We start from the raw sequence: 18,729 nt of genomic DNA, 5'->3' as shown, positions 1-18,729 counted from the left end.
CCAACCCACCAAACATCACCAGACGTACCCACATCTCAATACGTCATAAACGGCATGTTCGTGATACCCGCAGCACGAGGAAAGAAATTAGGCACTCAACTCCTCGAATTCGCAAGAACCCACGTCGTAGCAGAAATCGGAACCCAGAGAGCGGAGACTAAAAGAGGAGGAGGAGGAGGGGCGCGGATATCGCTTATTGTCGACTACGACAACGAACCCGCTCGCAAGACGTACGAGAGATCTGGATTTGAGATTGTTCATCGGTATTGGTTTGATGATTACCGTGAGGGCCGGGAGTCGAGGACTGAGGCGGCGGTAATGGTGCTTGATATTTGATAATCAGGGAGTTGAACGTGGCAGATAGTGAAAAAGGCTCGAATTACCTACTGTTAGACACATGGTATTCACTCTGAAATCTAAAAGATAGCTATCGACGGCCATAGATGGAGACAGGGAGCAGTATCAAGTATAGATGCACATCACGTTCACTTCAATAGGGACATGGAGATTAATTAGTAAGTATCATATTATTCTTTGCATTAAGCCTTTGACCCTTGGTATGCTAAAGGCCCACCATTCCCTCGCATCTTTCCACAAGTACCAAATCCTTCATCATTGTGTCTCACCAGGTCGTTATGCCTAAAAGATACCCTCAGCAATAGCCAAAACCTTCTGAGCCTTGTCTTCACCCAATTCTCCCTCGAGCCAAGCAACCGCCTTGTCCTCCAGCATCTCCCAGCTGTCCCGCTCCTCTGGAAGAACCTTGCGCAGGAAGGCAATGACTGCAGAGGTAGACAAGACTCTCTCGTCATCAACACCAAGCGAGTGAAAAGCGTTCTCAATCACCTTCAACGTGGTGCCAATGATGTGGAAGATTTCCTCTGAAGAGTTCCAGCTACCGTTGAAGTTCTGGAACGACACTATGGCAGAGAACGGATCGGTAGATGGTGAGTAGTCGTCTTCGAGTCCCGCTAGGTCAAACTCGAAAGAATCGGGGGCCCTTTTGAGCTTCTTCTTCTTCTTCTTAATGATCGACAGGTCAAGAGTGGCCGATAAAGCAGGGGCAGCAGCTGAAGGAGTTTCATTTTCCCAATCATCATTAGGATCTTCGCCAGGGAGGGGCATGCATGAAGCTACAGACATCTCCTGGTGGTATAGTTCTAGCAGAGCTTCATCGACCTGGTTCGTGGGAGGGGCCAGCGCGGCAGCTTGAACGATAGGGGGCTGTCCGCTGCCAGACCAATGGGCAGTTGCGCTTGAGCTACCAAAGAGACCTCCAGTTTGAGGCACGGAGGATGGAGACTGGTCATTGGCAGACCGACGAGGAGCACTACCAAATAGACCTCCAGTCTGTGGTGCGGGAGAGACGGAATTGGCAGCCGCAGGCTGACCAAACAATCCTTCACTAGATCCATTTCCACCAAAGAGTTGAGATCCTCCAGCTTGCGCTGCACTGGCTGATTCTGCGCCGAATGCACCAGTGTTAGAAGAGCGCGAGCCAAACGGGCTACTAGAAGCTGGATTGGGCGGGGCAGAAGCCGTGGGGTGTCCAGACAAGCCTCCGCCAGATCCGCCAAAGAGCCCAGACCCTCCGGTGGCCGGGGCAGCACCAAAGGCACCAGTGACAGAAGAACGTGAACCAAAGAGGCCACTGACAGCCGGGGTAGACGACGGGACGGGGGCTACAGGGTGGCCGAACAAGGATCCGGTGGGCTGGCCGAAGGCCGTAGGCGCTGTTGGCTGTTGCCTTTGCTGGGTATTGGAAGAACCCAATCCGCCGAACAGCGCAGAGCCGGTAGATGGTGCAAATGGGTTCGAAGAAGCCGTCGAGGTTGACATGCCGAACACTGATGCGCGTGGCACTGGTGAGGGAGCGGCGCCGAATGACAGTGATGGATCCGCATCGTCATAAGCTCGGGACCGAGATCTGGAAACCATGCCTCCCCGACCTAAGCTAGGATTTGGCCCCCTCTGGCGATTCGAGGACAGATTCTGTGTTTCAGGTTTGATCTGTTCTTTGTTGGCAGCGGAGAGGTTTGGAGTATTGATTTGCTCGACAGCAACAAAGGAGCACCATTTGCCTCCGACCTGAAACTGAATGCCAAGTCGGACGGCCTCTCGCTCAACCATGCTGGGGAAGCGGCCGGGATTCTGTGCTTCTAGAAGATTGCCATCTCTACCTTTGGCATGATAGATCCATCCACGGCCTTCTTCCAGTTCCTTGACAGCCTTGCGAGCGGCGAGCTGATGGATTGTCTCGGCCTTATTGTCAAGCAGGGTGATGGGGATTTGGAGCTCCAAGGGACCCTGGGATGAAGTGCCACGCAGAACCAAGGTCTCCGGAGTCTTGGATCTCAGCTCTCTGTCGGGAGAAAGCAGGAGATAGACAGTGGTGCGGCTGAAAGGGAAGAGAGGCGGGATCTGGAAGGGAGCTTGAAGGATTTTGGGCGGCTTGACTGTCGGAACGTGGGAGTACCGCTCCAGGCCAGAGCCGTCGTCTTGAGCCTGGGCATCCTCCATGTCAACGTCGTCGTCTGCGCTGGCATCAAAGAGGGAAATGGGCTTAGCGGGCTTCTCGGGTACCTTGTTGCCGGCTGTCTTCTCGCGAATGGCATCTTCGGGTTCAATGATATCAAAGTCATCTTCAGGCTCCGTCTCGGACTCGGCATCGGCATATTTGACCTCGAGGGTATAATCGTTGACATGGGGAGTGAGAGCTCCCTTAAGCATGCGGACGACTTTGCCAGACATTTTCTCATTCTCGGAGACGGATTGCGAGAAGCCATTGCCAGCTCGAGCGAGGCCTTCGATGAGAGAGTGGCTGACACCGCTGCCGACACCCAGGGTAAAGAGACGAATGGCGCCGTTGGACTCACGAGCCATTCTGTCCACCATGCCGAAGAGGCGATCTTGGTCCCAAACCTCACCGTCAGTGAGGACAAAAGTCTCAAGATCAAGGTCGATGTGGCGTCGCTTGAAAGTTGACTCGATGGGGTTATAGATCTGGGTACCTCCGTAGTTGGCGGAGAATGTGTCAATGTGTCGCATGGCAGTTTCCATGGTGTTCTGGTCATACAAGACGGACTTTGGGAACAAGAAATCATGCCTGGAGCCGAAGCTGCAGATGTTGAACATGGAACCGACAGGCAGAGACTTCATAAAGACTCTAAGGGCATTCTTGAGATCTTGCATTTTGTTTCCCTCCATAGAACCAGAGCGATCACAGATGAAGACAATTTCGGGCTTGGTGGCAGCGATCTTGAACTTGGGCACAAGGGTGGCCATGAGAGCCTGCTGGTGAGGAATGGTAGGGTGCGTCTCGAGAACAGCAACGGGGTTGGAAGTGTTTGTCGCAATGACCTGGACAATGAAGTCACGTTCCAGTTGAGCAGTGCCTAGGGAGAGAGTGGCACTCGCAAGCTGGAGAGATGGTGTGGCGTTTGCGTCCATAGTGGAAGTAGAGCCGATAGAAACAGAAATTGGATGTGAAGGTGACTGAATCGACTTGATGAAGCTTCCAGCCGGCACTTGGGCATCAACTACGATGCGAATACCGTCCTGTGCAGAAACGTTGGTGGGCTTGGCAAGCAATTCGCCAGGGAATGCGCCATATCGCGGGGCAATAGAAGTAGGAATGGTGAACCTGATGCCGTCGACTTCGGCATCGTGCTTCAACTCGCCAAGGTATTCAATCTCGACAGCAATCTGGGCGTCAGCTGGCACGTTGCCAATGGTTGTGGTGAAGACATCGCTTGCGTCAGGGAGCTGCTCTAAAAGGCCGGCTGTCTGGCCCTGGGCAACAGCCTGGTTGTACGTTTTGCGGGCAGCAGTCTTCTCCTGAACGACACCACGAATGACACGGTCGTTGTTGATGGTGCAGGTAAAGGCAACTACAGATACTCCGTCATAGAGGGGGAAGGTGTAGCGAAGCTCAGGGATGAGTGCAGTCGATGAGGGATTGACCAAGGTTTGGGTGAGAGTTGTCCGAGATGTCGATGCAATGATGCGAGCGTGCACCGACTGGGAAAGTGTGGGAAGGTATTGCCGCGCGTGTTTCTGATGGCGATGCGGATCGATGTAGTAGAGACCGCAGATGTGTTGATATGTAGGCTGAACCCCAAACAGACCGGGTCCGCCACTGGGATGGGGTTGACCAAAGAGCATGATGAGGGTAGGTTCGTCGGGTCGATTAGATTTGGTATGATGAGAAAGGAAGACTCGTCAGGACGGCTAGCCGTGAGATGCAGAAGATTGAGCAGCTTTCTGCTGGCTGCCGGGAATGTCCCACTTGGTATTGTTGACCGAGATGCCCCTGTTAGTCGTCGTGTACCAGGAACGTCTGGATGAATATGCGCAAAGGGATAGGCGGTGATGAAGTTTGGTGTAAAGTTGAGATGGATTGGAGTAAGAAGAAGACCAGAGACACAGAGACCTGAGAATCTGAGGATTCTTATATGCATCCATCACCAGAGGCAGGACCATTTGTTGGCGGCCGCTCCTTCTCGGTCGTTCGTCAAGCGTCACCTAGTGCTGCCAAAGTACCAAAGGCAATTGCAGGCAACAGCTCCCTACTTCAAAGAGCCAATCACCGCTCGCTTTGAGACAAGATGAAAGAATCTCATTGGCCAAGGTGATCAGGTCGAAAGCCGCCTTTGGTAAGCAACGTGGACGCTAGTAGGGGGATACAGGGATTTACAGGGGCACTCAGTGACTCGCAGGGGTAGCTTCGCCCCATAACCGGCTGCCATCTCCACTTTTGTCCGCCAGAACGTTGTGCGCCGCTGCGTATTCTGCCCCAGGCTGACTTTCCACCACCAAGCAAAGCCAATCAGACCGTCTCCTCTGCTACCTGCTTTGTAATGCGCTCTCGCGCATCTTGCTCTTTCAACTTCATCTCTGCCTCTTTCGTCAACATTTCTTTCATTCTTGACCTCTGATTCGCCAATCGCGTTGTGTAGCTGCCCAGGCTCCCAGTTAAGCATAAACCCATGTGGTTGCCTGACAGGTGAATCAAAGGATGACTCATCCAGCGCAGAGATGAGTCCTGCAGCTTGTTCTTGACGCTCAACAAGGCAGCCAAGAAAGACATGACGCTGCTCGAGACTTTTGGTATCTTCTTTCAAGCACAATCAACCCCCCCATTAGCTCTTATTGACTCATCTTATACTAGGTATCATTATCATCACAACAAATCCAGAGTCTTTATCCGCCGAATCCTAGGATATGCCTCTCCAATTCTCCAAAATCCCCCAGATCTTGACCAGTCAGGGCTAGATCCTGGTTGTGGTAGATCGAGTTCCAATTATACGCATCTTCGGGCAACAGGTCAGCCATCCCTTCCGTTTGGTCAAACGCCTGCGAATCCTCAGCTCCTGGGGCGGGTTGCATCCAAAGATACGAAATATCGTTCCACAAACTCGAGTCCAGTAGACTCCTCGATCCCAGTTGGCTCGCCCTGCTACTCCCCGACGGTGTCAGCCCCCCTCTCTCCACCGAACCTCGCATCGTCATATCTCGGAAGCTCTGCTGACGTGATCTGGCATCCTCACCGGCACCCTTTTCCTCTGACGACGTAGACACCGCCAACGTTGCGGGCGACTGCTGCTCGCCGCCGGGTCCCGATCCTGTAGCCACGGGGGGATTTGACCGAAACTCGCTCGGGCTGTTCTTGGGAATGTCCAGAAACGTGGACAGATGGTCTCGCATCCGCCTGACTTCTCTAGCCCGCTGGAGCGCAAATTCGTTACCGCGGCCCACGAGGTAGTCGAGAATCTCCAATGCTTCTGATAATCCTGGGCTGGGTGCCAATTTCTGACTCTCGTCGCAGGTCGAGTCGATCGTCATCGTCAGGATCATGATGAAAGCAGCCGAAAAGATGGCGTCCAAATCAAAGAAGCCAAAAGTTGCTACACCGCAGTCATTGATTAGTCGAGATTCTAGAAATGATTTTGTGCATCGGGAATCGCTTCGACGTACTTAAGATGTTCCTCTTCCGTAGCAGCATCAGGACCTCCAACAGTCGACGGGCCGCTTCTGAACACGTTCGACTCAATCTCCCGAGTGGCGAGGATCCCAAGCTTAGACTTCCTCCACTTTCCTCGTCAAATATCAGTTTTGAGACGTGGAGCATCACAGGTCGTATCGTCAGTAGAATCGCCTATACGAGTCATTAGCGATGTCGAGGCACAATGCTGCAGAAACAACCTACCTGGTATAGCATCATGTGAAGATACGCCGATGTTCTCAAAGATACGTCTCCTTCCATGGACGGCATATCTGACAGCTTGGGCGAGAACTCGCCTGGGATCTCCTTGGCAATCCAGTACAATGACTGGACAATTTCTTGCACGTTTGGCACGAACGTCTCCTCTGGGTGGTTCCCTGGCCCGTAAATCGCTGACAGTGTTAGCTTCAACCCTCTTCTTCCAATACGGCAGACCTCTCACTTGATAGGATCCTTCCAGTAACCCTCGCGATTTTGATATTGGTTCGCAGAGGGAGCGCTGGCGGGAAGCCTGGCGAGTCTGTCGGCATATCGATTTCAATAACATCGTCAAGAATCCCAGCAGGGTTGCCAGTTGCTGCCGCGAGTCGTCTGCACACCACGTTAGCTCATCCATCTCGAGCTCCTCAGCGGGTCGTTCCTCACCTCTCTTGCATATACACAGTCCACCAGAGACGGTTCAGATGCACCTTTTCCGATTGTAACAAGTGTTGCGTCCCCGACTTGCGATGATATCCATGCGTCGTGGCCAGCCGAAGGGCTGAGCTGATCTACGCAGTTTAGCATCCCCACAACAGTACCAAGAAGACAGGGACAACTTACATAGAGATACGCCTCTTCCTTACGATTCGCATTCTGCAAATATACCGCCGCCAAAGCATGAATCTCGATGCCCAGCTTGCCCAGCCCATACAGCTCGCTCAAACTCGGCAACCTAGCCTGTACGTGCGCAAACATGCTCGCCCCAGGAACCGGCAAGCCCCCGCCCTTCTCCTCCCCGTCGAAGCCACCAGAGAAAAGCTTCCCAATGGCAAAGACAAGCAGCATCTCGAGATACCACGGCATTTGCACCTGTGATATAGCCTGTGACGTATCACCCAGGTTGGCGTAGAAGAAGGCGAGGCGGTCCGAGAACTCGCGCGTATCGATGTGATGCTGCGTGTACCCGATGAAGAAGGTCATACTCTCGAAGAGACGGCGGGCTTCGTCTTCCGAGGGGAGAGTGATGCCTCCAGCACCGGTGGGACCATCGTCGAGGGGTTTGAGTGTTGTTGTCTGGGAGAGGGAGCGGGCAGGTGGTTGCATTGGTTCTCGACGGCCTAGACGCGGATGTTCCAAGAGGTTTTGCAGGCGTGAGCCAAAAGTTTGGCTTGAGCTCAGCGATGAATCTGCCGCAATGGCTGGTGAGTTCTTGTTAGCACTCGTTCCAAGGCATGTTCAACAAGCCATGGACTCACCAGAGCCTGGGGAAGACGCTACGTGGTTGTTGCCATGGCCTCCAGATGTTGGATTGGTCGGTGCCGGCGACGTGAGTTGATCTAATGCTAATCCCAGAAGCGTTGAAGCAGCATTCACCTGCGTCGCGTTATCCGTAGGTGTCTGCGCCGTCGCCCTCGTCGGCGGCCGGTCTGGCGACCCTGCTTGCGTGGTTTGTACTCTGATAGTCTCACTGTCTCGTGCTGCAATGTTGTCAATATTTCGAAATAGAGGATATCAATGCAGCGTCACGAACATAGCGTCGGGCCGAGGCTGAACCCCTGGCCTTCATACCGCGCGAGCCTTTCCTGGAGATCTTGAATCCTCCTGTCAGAAATCGTCAGCATACAGAAGTACATGTGCGTAGATGTACACTTTGGAGCATCGCTGAACTCACGTAACAGAATAGACCCGCTTCTTCCCCGGCTCGGGGAACTGGCACTCCAGATCTCGCTTGCTACAGTACGTGCACGGCGCCTCGCCGGAGCACTTTACCTTCTTCCGCCTGCACGTAAGACATCTGTCGGATACCCGAAATCATTAGCGACTGCCAATCGAACAACTCAATGCATGCAAGGCCTAGAGAGCAGATGAAAAGAATGGGTCTCAAAAGGTCCAGGCTCACACAAAGTGGTGCTCCCGAAGTGATCGAGACCGGGTGCGCGGACGGGCACGGGGGTTGGAAGGGTCTCGGAGACTCACGCCGAAATGGTCTTGGCCGCCTCGCGACTTACGCCGTGTCTGCTGCTCATTGACAGCCGTCTCGGTGACGAATCCATGATACTCGGTTTCTTGAAATGAGACGGATCCGACAGCGCGATTGATGATTTCTGACCGAATTGGCTTTTGCTTGCAGTCGTTGTCCCCGAAGTCTTGGTTTGGCAACTTGCAAGTGAGGGGAGGTACGTGCAGGTGGAGGGGGGCGGGAGATAAGGGAGGCTTCGCCGAACCTCGGAGCGGGAAGCAGCACGCCGGCACTAAGGCTTATCGCCCTATCGCTGCTACCTTATCATTGGAAGTGGCTGTCTTCGTATTGATTCAAATTAGACGTAGTCGCATTGCAAAGCTCATTTCAAAATCCATACTCAAGATACAATGTGAAGACCCAAATCATTCAGTCAGTTTCTTATTTCTGGCCACCATGTCTTGGCCGTTGTTCATGGCTACCTCGGTCCGGCTTAGACAGACTTCATATTGGGTTCAGTCATACGTGTAACCCTTCAGTCCGAACCAACGTGATAAAAGAGCCCCCGTCAACACCGCCATGCAGAGCAAGCCTTCACCTTTTTCTCAATACCATTGGGAAGGAATTGCCATCGCAAAGGCTGACTTCATAAATGCCGTTTACTGTCAAGGGCAAATAGCACTTTAAATACAGAATCGACGGCCAACTTCGCGGGGCCGAGATACTGCGGAGCTCATCCGGAGCTATGCCTAATCGGGCAAGTAGCCGAACCGAAACAGAGGCAACATCATCAAGACTTTCGCGCGCCAACTCCGTCAAACGACGAAGAAATGGCCCATTGAACAACAGATATTGCGTTCTAGTTTCCGAAAACAGCAGCAAGAAGAAAGCCAAGGCCTCACTTACTGGAGCTTAAGCGTTTTCAATCGTTTCCTCGCCAGATGAGCCGATTGAAGGCCTCACCTTAATTGCGAGCATACCTCAAGACTAACATCACAGGACAGACGAGTTCTAGATGACGAAGCTATATTCTATAGCCTAATTGATTGTTAACAAAATAGTTTCTGGCTACTTGAACTAGCCTATGATGGACAACATTAATCAGCGAGCCAAGGGCTCAAGTCCGCCAACAGCCTGCACCTCTCCCCCCGTCCATCCTCCCACTTATCCCCATCAACAACATTCAACACAGCCTCCAGCGGCGGGCTCCCAGCATCCCCAGGTGCATAGCTAGTAATGTTCAAACTCACCATTCCATCAAACGAAGACACCTTACCAACCGGCACTCCACCAGTCATATTCGCATTCAACATACTCGCAACTCCCCTTCCACCCTCCTTCCACTGCGACCATACCGTCGCGCTTCCTCCACTCCCACCAAGAACCAAGTCCTCCCCACGCGTGATAAACTGGCCCCAAGCATTTTGCAGTGCCCGCCGCATAGGCATCGTCACCGCCGTCCCGGGCGTATCAACCGGCGCAAGCAACACATCAACAGCCGATCCGGACCCAATGTCGACGCCGTGGTACGCCGGCGGCACACTATACTGATACCGCCACGCTCTCGCCCCGTCCTTGGCAGTGTAGGCATTAGCAAGCCAGTGCGAGGGGCACACAAAGGTTGCCTCGGCGTAGAAGTTGTTGGCGACCTGCTGCCAGCCCGTAGCGTAGTCCGAGACCGTTGTCGCGTAGGGTGATTCGAGGCCGTTGGTGCTGAAACCCGGGTCCGTGTTATTCGCATCCTTCGAGTTGGCTGTGAGAAATGCCTCGTGTTTCTGCGCGTAGGTGGCAAGAATTTCCGACACATTGCCCGCCGAGAGCGCGGGGTAGTTGCTCTGCAGAAACGAGACAAAGTGTGCCTGGGTAGTAATGTTCTGCCACGTGAAATACGGTCCTTCATCCGCGACGTTACTGGTGAGGACCCGTCTCCCGTTGACGCCGGCTTTGCCCTGGGAGAGCTCCTGCGTGAGGGTATCTCTGACGAGTTTGCCATCGATGACGGGGCGCCATTCCCACTGGCCGTAGCGGCCTTGGGTGCTTACCCAGTCGCTTGCGTTTTGAAGCGTGAGAGAGTCTGCTTTCTGCAAGCAGGAAAGAAGGGACGAGGATGTGGTGTTTGTGGAGCAGCCGATGCGCTCTGCTAGGCTTTTGTATGCTCTTGTCGGCCTGTCTCCATCGTGTTTCCTATTGCGATATGTCAGTTCTTACTCTTACAAATAACTCTGGTTAACGGAAAGGGGGATCAAACTCACGGCAAAGTGGTCAAGTACGGACTACTCGCAATGACACCATCAAACAACCCAACAGCCTCATCACTCGCAGCCAACAACAACGCCCCTCCCGCACCAGCAGACTGTCCCGCGACCGTTACCTTCCTCGGATCGCCTCCAAACTTACCCACGTGCGTCTTCACCCACCGCAACGCGTGAACCATATCCCACAGCCCAGCATTCGCGACCCCGCCGCCTTTCACAAGCTCCTCCGACGAAAGGAACCCAAATGCACCGAGACGGTACTGGATCACGACCGCCACATAGCTATTGTTATTCGTCGTGATTTGCGATGAAAAGTCAAACGAGGACGCTGAGTCGAGGTTATACCCGCCGCCGTGGATCCATACCACCACGGGAAGAGGTCTCGGCAGGGCCGTGGCGCCGGCGGGGGCAAAAATGTTTAGAAAGAGACAGTCTTCGTCGCCGGCGAAGGCGAAGTTTTGGAGGGCGGCTTCTTCGGCTGCTGTTTTGGGGTATTGGAGGGAGCGGCGGGCCCATGGGCATCGCGGCGGGTTTGCTGTGGCCGGGGTGAGGGTGTCGTTGGTTGTGTTTGTGCCGCTGGGTGTTGGGTCTTGGGGGAGTTTCCAGCGGAGGTCGCCTGTTGGAGGGGCTGCGTAGCGGATTCTGGGGTGTGGTTAGATCGTGAAGGAAATTGATTGTTTGAGGTGGTGTGTTTGGGAGAGCTTACCCTCTGAATATGTTGAGATTCAAGGTCGAGTTGAATGTTCCTTGATATTTGGTATATTTCAGGTCGACTATCGGACCATCCGCAGCGGAAGCTGCGGTTGCCAGTAAAGGCACGGCGATGTGAAAGAAAGAGTGGAATCGCATCGTTGTAGCTGCTCCGATGAGTCTGGGCTAAAGTAGGTAGCGACTGAGTAGTCCGGGCAATGATGTGTGCCTCAAGTGAGATATCACCATATCAACGGAAGATGAGACGATACGAAAGCGACACAAAGAAGGCGACCACAGCTGCAGGAAGAACTACCTAGGGAGACAGGCAATTGAAGTTTTACCCCAACCGCGGCGTACGGACACCGGCGCGTTCGGGTAAGTCCATGATGATGGACGTGGGGAACACGCAATAGAGTTTGAGTAGCTCATCAAACGCACTACAACCCCGGCCAGAATGTGAATAACTCAAATCCGCCCGACTCATGCGTTTACCGGTCCCAGTTTCCGCCTTACTTTGTGTAGGGCGGGGAACGGAACAGCACGGCAACTAATGGGTCTTCGTTTTCCTAGAAGCATAGAGTATTCCCAGTGCCGGTGATGAATCTCGGAAGGTGGGGGACTTCATTGTTATACTAAGCTCTTGCCATGCATACCGGTATTTGCACATATATTAAGACTACGGATACGGAAAACTGTTCTTGGAATATTGTGTCAGCCAGTTGATGGCTTCACAGCTCAGCCAGCAATCGTATGGATTTGAAACAACCACATATGGCAGCCTGTCCTCTCCATCTATTGAGAGAACACACAGGGATTCCAGGAAATTCAGTACTTCTAACAACAACGTAACGCGCAAAGACACCACGTGGATCTGAGGCAGTCAGATGCTGTAGACGTGATGAACAATCGTCACATACAGGATGCTGCATACTGGAGATGAGTTCATATGCAAGTCAATGAATGATGCAAGATTATCCGTGTAAAAGACCTAATGACCCATGACAATCCCTTCCAACCCCATCAGCATACCCTGTGTCTATGATACCGCAACTCCATGCTCAGTGCCAAGTATCCGTATTCCCGACTTCAAGTATCCGAACTTATCCATCCATACTCCCATCCAATGTCATGCAAAGGAAACCCCATCGTTGAGCGTCTGATAACACTCACGCAGCTCAATAATCGTAATCCGGAGGTAGTCTAAGAGCTGTCACCAGGCGAAGAGGGAATAGGCTGAGGCCGTCCCTGGCTCGCGCTCTTACGGGTATCAAACATCCTTGACACCCGATTCTGGTGCAACGTGTGTGCCGTCTCGTGGATCTTGTTCAGATCATAGTGACGGATCATGAAGCTCGCGAAGAAAGCAATCACCGCAAGCGAGACGTACACGCCGTGGACACCCTTGAAGCCGAAGGCATACGACTCCAGGACAGCATCCTTGAATGTGCCGTCAGGCAAGCCCTTAATGACGAGAAGATACTCCTCGGCGCGCTGAGCGATATCTTGCGCGATACCCTTGCGCTCGAGCTTCATAGCCATGACGTTCTGGAACGTGGTGGAACCGACATTGACGCCGATGGCGCAGCCCAGCATGCGCAGGAAGAGGTACATGGCCGCGGCGTGACCCGAGTTCTCGGGCTCGACGATGGCACCCGTGACGAAAGTCTGAGCATTGAGGACAAAGCCGTGGCCGATACCGCCGATGGCGAGGGTGACGATGTGCACGGGCAAGGAGGTGTCCACGTCCCAGTAGATGAGGAGGCCGGAGGCAATCGACATCAGAGCCCAGCCAATCCAGATGGACCAGCGGTACGCGTTGAAGCGGGAGACCAGGATGCCAGAGATGATGGAGCCTGGAAGCAGGAGAAGGGTGACGGGCAGCATGGCTACACCGGCCATGGTAGGGCTGTACTGCGAGACGGACAGGAAGTAAAAGGGGATGTAGTACAGCTGGCCGTAGAGCTGCAAAGAGGTTAGCCAATGATCACTGGAGATGTGTTTGTGGGATGCACGTACAATGAAGCCCTGAAGAAGGCCGAGGACGTAAACCGTGATGGCGCTACGGTCGGTGAAGAGAATCTTCTTCAAGAACGGGTATCTCGCATAGCTGTGCTCGTAGAACAGAGTGACTGTCAAGCCGGCAGCGCCAATGAAGACGGGCACCAAGGTCTGCGCGCTGCGCCAAGGGAAGTCGTTGCCGCCCCAGGAAATACCAACGAGGAATGTCACCATGGAGCCGATGAACAAGAAACCTCCGAGCCAATCGACACGCTTAAGCTTCTCGCTAAAGGTCGCCGTAGGAGGCTTAAGGGTCAAGAGGATAGGGATGGCGAGCAGGGAGTAGCCACAGATTGGGAAGTTCAGGTAGAAGATCCATCTCCAGGTAGTGTGCTCAGCAACAGCACCGCCAATGATGGGGCCGGTGAGGGAGCCGATAGCCCATGCCATCTGACTGTAGATGATGTCAGTCATGGTTGCGTACGCAGGATAAATCGTTACTCACATGATACCGTAGTACTTGGGGCGGTGGCGGAGTGGCACAATGTCGGTAAAGACAACCAAGCTGAGCACGTACATGCCGCCGGCACCGATACCCTGAATAACACGACCGCCGAGAAGCAGCCCGATGCCGTTCGACACGCAGCAGAGGATAGTTCCAACTGTGAAGAATACCAAGCTGCCAATCAGAATGATGGGTCGGCCAAAAATGTCACTCAGGGAGGCCAAGAAAGGCATTGCGACTGCGCAAGATATCAGGTAGGACGTGCCAACCCAGAAAGCTTGCGTAGATGTTCCCCCAATATCTTGGATGATGGACTGCGCGAGAGAAGCATGTAAGCGTCAAGCCACCAAAATACCGTCTCTACCAAGGCCGACTTACACTCAAAGATGTGACAATCACGTTCGCATCCAAGGCAATAACGAACGACATGATGGACAACGTCGTGATGATGACCATCTGGTGCTTGGATGGTTTCCATTCTGGGATGCTGTCCGACTCGTCGACAAGCATGGGATCGGAGATTCCTCGCTGATCATGTTCCTTTGGCTCCTTGATGGCGGTATACGAAGCGGCGGCCGGATCGTACGCCGTCGAAGAGTAAGACGACGTCGAGAGGACGCTGTCATGTTGTTGTCGGTAAGCCATCTTGGGCAGTTGTGCTCAAGACTAATGCCCCACGAAACTTGCAAAGAATATCGAGAGAGTTGACAAGCTGAAGACGGAGGAAGCAGAGAAACGAGAACTGCAGGTGCTCGCCCTGCTTTAGTATCTTGGGCAGCACATGCCCTGTCGGTGCTTGCTTCGCATCCCAAGGTGGCAATCAAGCTCGAGGCCCAGCTTGCCGTGCGTTGGCATCTGCATCCCACATTGGCGAGGTACATAACGGCTTACGTCCCACCGCAGACTGCAGAAACTTGAGCCTCAAAGAGTATCACAGTTCGGGCCATAAAGGGCAGTCGGGTCCTCGGGGGGGGGGGAGTGGTTGACCACCGTCGCCGGGCTACAAGCCTGCTTGCCTACGGCTCGGCGTGTGCTTTGCTGTCGTCCACACTAACTTCTCGCTTGTTTCATTGGTTTTCGCCGCGCTGATCAGTGCGGAACAACGTCCTTTGATACCACATGGACAGTCCAGGGCTGAACTGATATGGGAGGCGGTAGCTTTGGGTGTTTGGGGACGTACCGCCGATTCTGGCATAGGCAATCACAGAGTTTGAAATCCTGGTCCCAAGGCCTCGGACTTTGGTCACTGAGCGCCTGGTAGGATCCTAGAGATTGAGTTGCTCAGGGGCTGTGATAAGATTAAGCTGATATCTTCACGAATAACCGTTGTCAAGTTGTTCCCACATCATCTATGGCCAGCTTTGTCTGCAAATTCTCTTGTTTGTCCGGTAAAGTGCTGACAGCGACATCAGCACACCTTTGTCGACAAGTATAGTGCTTCTTCCGTACCGTGACGGCTATCCTCAAGCTTGCTACCCTATTCAAGCCGGCGAGTGTAAGCACGACATTGGAATTAAACGCCGGGGGACGCGACCTCGAAAAGTTGGACGGGGCTAGCCCGGGTAGAGGTGTCGTACCCGTACCCGACAGACGGGACCCGTGCGTGCCTTGTTGGTGCATGGTGGTTTTAAGCTATCAAGTGGCGGTGCTTCATCGCGGAATGTCTTATCGGAAAGTCGGCTAGACTGTTATTCTTCTGTCTCTGATATCAGACGATCGGGCCGGGATCTCGAACAGACAGTCTTGGAACATCCCAGCCGCATGGGACTACCGGCAAAAGTGAGAACTGATGGCATGTGCCTTTTCATCGAACTTGGCTTGGGCCATGGATGGCGGGTGACTGAAGAGAGCGGGCGGTCGCTTTTGTGCGCTTATTCGACGATAATGTGGCTGCCTAGATGATATTCTTTTGGGTAGATGCGGGTGAGTCGTACAAAGAAAGGTAAATGAGGGTGTTTGGGTCTGTTGGTTGGTAAATATTGATAGCGGGCGCCTGTCAAGCGCAAGAGGCGGTCAGCTTGCAGGTTGACGTGCTGCCCAATTCCCCCATTCAAGCTGAGGCTCGCTTCGTCCACTTCTGGCGATTCGCAAACGTGTTTGCTGACTGTGGATGCCCGACCATGTCGTCTCACGTCATTGAAGACCAGAAACGAAACACAGCCACTGATACTGCTTGAGCGAGAGGATCCTGCAGAAAGTCCTCCGTTCCCCGGTCGCCAATCGCTTGGGCGCGCGCGGCAACATGCACCATTAGCCTTCGATAGCCACACGTATGATATTGATCTGATGTTCGGGCGCCCGGTCACTAGTCGAGGTTTAGCGCTGTCAGAGGCGGGCTTTATACTCAACTGACACTGCATGACTGCTGACCTCTGGGTGAGAGAGCTGTGGTTTACTCCGTCCCGTGGCATATATTCTTCTGATGACTGGGAATGTCTCATAGTACAAATGTATAGATTGATTTGGGGACGTTGGTGAAATGAACTGGAAGCCTGATCATCAATGTTGATGGGTGAAAAGCCGTTGGGTAGAAGCTCATGGTCACGGACAAAGATGATTCCAAGGTCGGTGCGCAAAGCTTGGCGAAAGGCATTATCAGATGAAAAGCAACGCCATGCCAGTGCGTGCAGACAGGTTTCATTACGGATTGAGGTGAGTGTCAATGGGGCCGGCGAGTGCGAGGCGCAGTCTGGTATTTACTGCAGTCGCTGAATGGCGATAGAGATGCAGGTATGTTCATTCAGGGTAAGTCGGAAACCAACCGACTACTACGCGGCAGAGTTCTCAACTCTAGCCGAACCATTCTTCTCTCCTTCCGAGGCTGAGTTGGTCCAGTGGCGGAATTGTCGTGCCGGTAGCCTCAACTCAAACATGCGATCAATTTCAGCCGGCGTTCGTCCCTTCATCTCAGGTACCAGGAAGAAGGCAATGACAAGCCCGAGAGCACAAAGACCAGCAAACACGAAACCGGTCTTGGCTTTAAGGTTGCCTTTGTCGGGGTTGAAGACATATGGCAACACAAATCCAAAGATGGAGTTGTTTGCTCCCGCGGTAAACCAACCGATAGCTTGGGCTTTGGATCGCAAATGCAGCGCAGAGGTTTCGGCACCGACAACGTGTGAGGCTGGCCAAACTCCTAGACCCGCCACGATAACTACCGCTATCAGTGTCATGGATGTGTACCTGTTGCAGTTAGTCAAGGCGCTGCTCACGGCCACGGGGCCACCGTTAACGTACCATGGTATCACTGGACCCGACCAGCAACCCGCAATTCCCATGGCGGTCCAGATTATGGACAAGACGGATAGCGTGCTTAAGATTAGCCGCCTACGTCCTATCCTCGAGAGGACCCATACGCTCATGATGTTGGCAATCAACCCGCAAACGAGACCAAGTATAAGAACGATGACGCTCAGGTTGGCTTTCATGCCAACGACTTGCACGAAATAACTCGACTTTGACAGCAACGTCAAACCAAAGATGTTTGGTAATGAGTTGGAGAACATGACGATCAAGGTGCGCCTAAGATTGACACCGCGGAATGAATCAATGTAGGTCGCATTGGTCAGTCGCCTTTCATGCTCGATGTTCCGGCGGATGGTGTCGAGAGTGTCCTCAGGTTCGGAACCCGCCGGATCCAGCTTCATTTGAGCTCTGTGAGCTTGGGAATTCTTGTTCCTCCGAATGAGATATGTCGGGCTTTCCGGGATCAGGAACGCCATCAACAATGGAAGGGCAGAAAATGGCCATTGAGATGCAAAGCAGATGGTGTACCCATTGGCCAGGTTGAGGCACGCGAATATGACAGCGGCACCAGTCAACTGGCCAAGCAATGTGAAGATTGGGAAAAAGGCCAGGAGCGGTCCTCTGAGATTCGGCGGCAGGATTTCCGACATGTACGTCTGGGAAGTCGTCATGACCATACCTATGGCCCCTCCTTGGAAACCTTTGCCAGCGAGGAAGATGATTCGCCGGGTATGGATATCAGGGGAGAGGTTGGATACGAAGCAAACAGCCACACCAATGGCCGACAGAAAGGATCCCAATGCAAGCGACGCTCGACGACCATATCTGTCTTGAAATACACCTCCAATCAAAGAGCCAATCATGGAGCAGCCTGGACTGACGAAGTTCCAAAGACCCAGCCAGAGTGAAGGCAGAATCCACTTTCCATTGAGCTGTTGACCAAAGTCATGCCTGGCAAGGTTCCATTAGACCAATGTTTCAATGCTAAGGGCAGAGAGCCTCAAAGGGTGAGGAAACATACTGAAAGCTGGGCATTGCTGAAACTGTGCCAACAATGACATAGTCGTAGCCGTACATCAGGATGGCGGAAGTCATGCCGATACAGTAGAGAACGACGCGACGCCACTTCTTGATCGACTGCCACAGAGTGAGGTGGCCATGTTGGTTGGTTTCTGGTTCCGAATTATTCGTACTTGCTATGCTGTTCACGGCGTTCAAGCGGCCGACGTTCACAGACTTGACACTCATGTTATTCAGATCGCCAGTGTCATATCTCGTTGGCGGACCCGAGCGATTGGGTGAGGCTTCGACGGTTCTTCGGGGCTTTGTGAGGTGCTTGTGATGGCTTGCCTTTGGTCCAAGGACTGCCGACAATGAGATGGGTGTTGGAGTCGATGGGAAGCGTATTTAGAGGGTGAGGGAGCGACAGCATTTTCATTCAAGAGAGTAGCACGCTTGTTGCGCCCACGACGCTGGCCGAATACAAGCTAGGCTGGCATTCTAAGCCGCTTCCAGATCTTGGCGACTCTGCTAGGTGTGATCCGCATGTGTCCAAGACATTTCCAGGTTGCATTGCACGGCCGCCAAGAGCATGTATTTGCAACTCAGAGCCCGTGGCGGGGAAAGTTCCTTTGGGGGGTGGTGAGAGCTGCCCAATGATTTGAGGTGGATGAAATTGGCATGCTGGCACCCGCGTTATTGAGACTCGAGAGAGGGGGAATTTCTTCTTTCGCCTGCGACACGCAGAGATGCCGAAGTGGAAATAGAAACGACACGGGTCGAACCGGCCAGCTGACGAGGAGGGAAACCGTCCTCTGTCCACCGTCCAGCAGGTCGTCTGCAGGTTGCGTTTTCCTCGGCTTATTAC

General features: G+C 53.3%; 6 protein-coding genes across 6 annotated transcripts; all 6 read right to left on the bottom strand.

Annotated features, from left to right (window-relative positions):
- Positions 1–639: 639 nt before the first annotated feature.
- On the bottom strand, positions 640–4,164 carry N0V96_003165 (uncharacterized protein; the record flags this gene model as incomplete). The annotated part of the gene is made up of 1 exon (XM_053190940.2): positions 640–4,164. The coding sequence occupies one exon, from the start codon at positions 4,162–4,164 to the stop codon at positions 640–642; it is 3,525 nt and encodes a 1,174-aa protein (XP_053051365.2).
- Positions 4,165–4,828: 664 nt separating this feature from the next.
- Positions 4,829–5,856, bottom strand: N0V96_003164 (uncharacterized protein; the record flags this gene model as incomplete). The annotated part of the gene is made up of 2 exons (XM_065756762.1): positions 4,829–5,103; positions 5,550–5,856. The coding sequence occupies 2 exons, from the start codon at positions 5,854–5,856 to the stop codon at positions 4,829–4,831; spliced, it is 582 nt and encodes a 193-aa protein (XP_065614529.1).
- Positions 5,857–6,411: 555 nt separating this feature from the next.
- N0V96_003163 (uncharacterized protein) lies at positions 6,412–7,309 on the bottom strand (the record flags this gene model as incomplete). Its single annotated transcript, XM_065756761.1, has 2 exons — positions 6,412–6,595; positions 6,837–7,309. 2 exons carry the CDS (start codon positions 7,307–7,309, stop codon positions 6,412–6,414), a joined length of 657 nt encoding a protein of 218 aa, XP_065614528.1.
- A 1,953-nt stretch (positions 7,310–9,262) lies between these two features.
- Positions 9,263–11,269, bottom strand: N0V96_003162 (uncharacterized protein; the record flags this gene model as incomplete). Its single annotated transcript, XM_065756760.1, has 3 exons — positions 9,263–10,349; positions 10,418–11,062; positions 11,127–11,269. 3 exons carry the CDS (start codon positions 11,267–11,269, stop codon positions 9,263–9,265), a joined length of 1,875 nt encoding a protein of 624 aa, XP_065614527.1.
- A 1,044-nt stretch (positions 11,270–12,313) lies between these two features.
- Positions 12,314–14,261, bottom strand: N0V96_003161 (uncharacterized protein; the record flags this gene model as incomplete). Its single annotated transcript, XM_053190937.1, has 4 exons — positions 12,314–13,075; positions 13,130–13,565; positions 13,617–13,930; positions 13,995–14,261. The coding sequence occupies 4 exons, from the start codon at positions 14,259–14,261 to the stop codon at positions 12,314–12,316; spliced, it is 1,779 nt and encodes a 592-aa protein (XP_053051362.1).
- A 2,123-nt stretch (positions 14,262–16,384) lies between these two features.
- Positions 16,385–18,110, bottom strand: N0V96_003160 (uncharacterized protein; the record flags this gene model as incomplete). The annotated part of the gene is made up of 3 exons (XM_065756759.1): positions 16,385–16,799; positions 16,854–17,813; positions 17,884–18,110. 3 exons carry the CDS (start codon positions 18,108–18,110, stop codon positions 16,385–16,387), a joined length of 1,602 nt encoding a protein of 533 aa, XP_065614526.1.
- Positions 18,111–18,729: the final 619 nt, after the last annotated feature.

This window comes from Colletotrichum fioriniae (assembly GCF_027942845.1).
Source record: "Colletotrichum fioriniae strain IMI 355084 chromosome Unknown scaffold_3, whole genome shotgun sequence".
NCBI classification, from domain to species: Eukaryota; Fungi; Ascomycota; class Sordariomycetes; order Glomerellales; family Glomerellaceae; genus Colletotrichum; species Colletotrichum fioriniae.
Note: the sequence above shows the minus strand (reverse complement) of the source record. Positions and strands in the feature narration are given on the sequence as shown.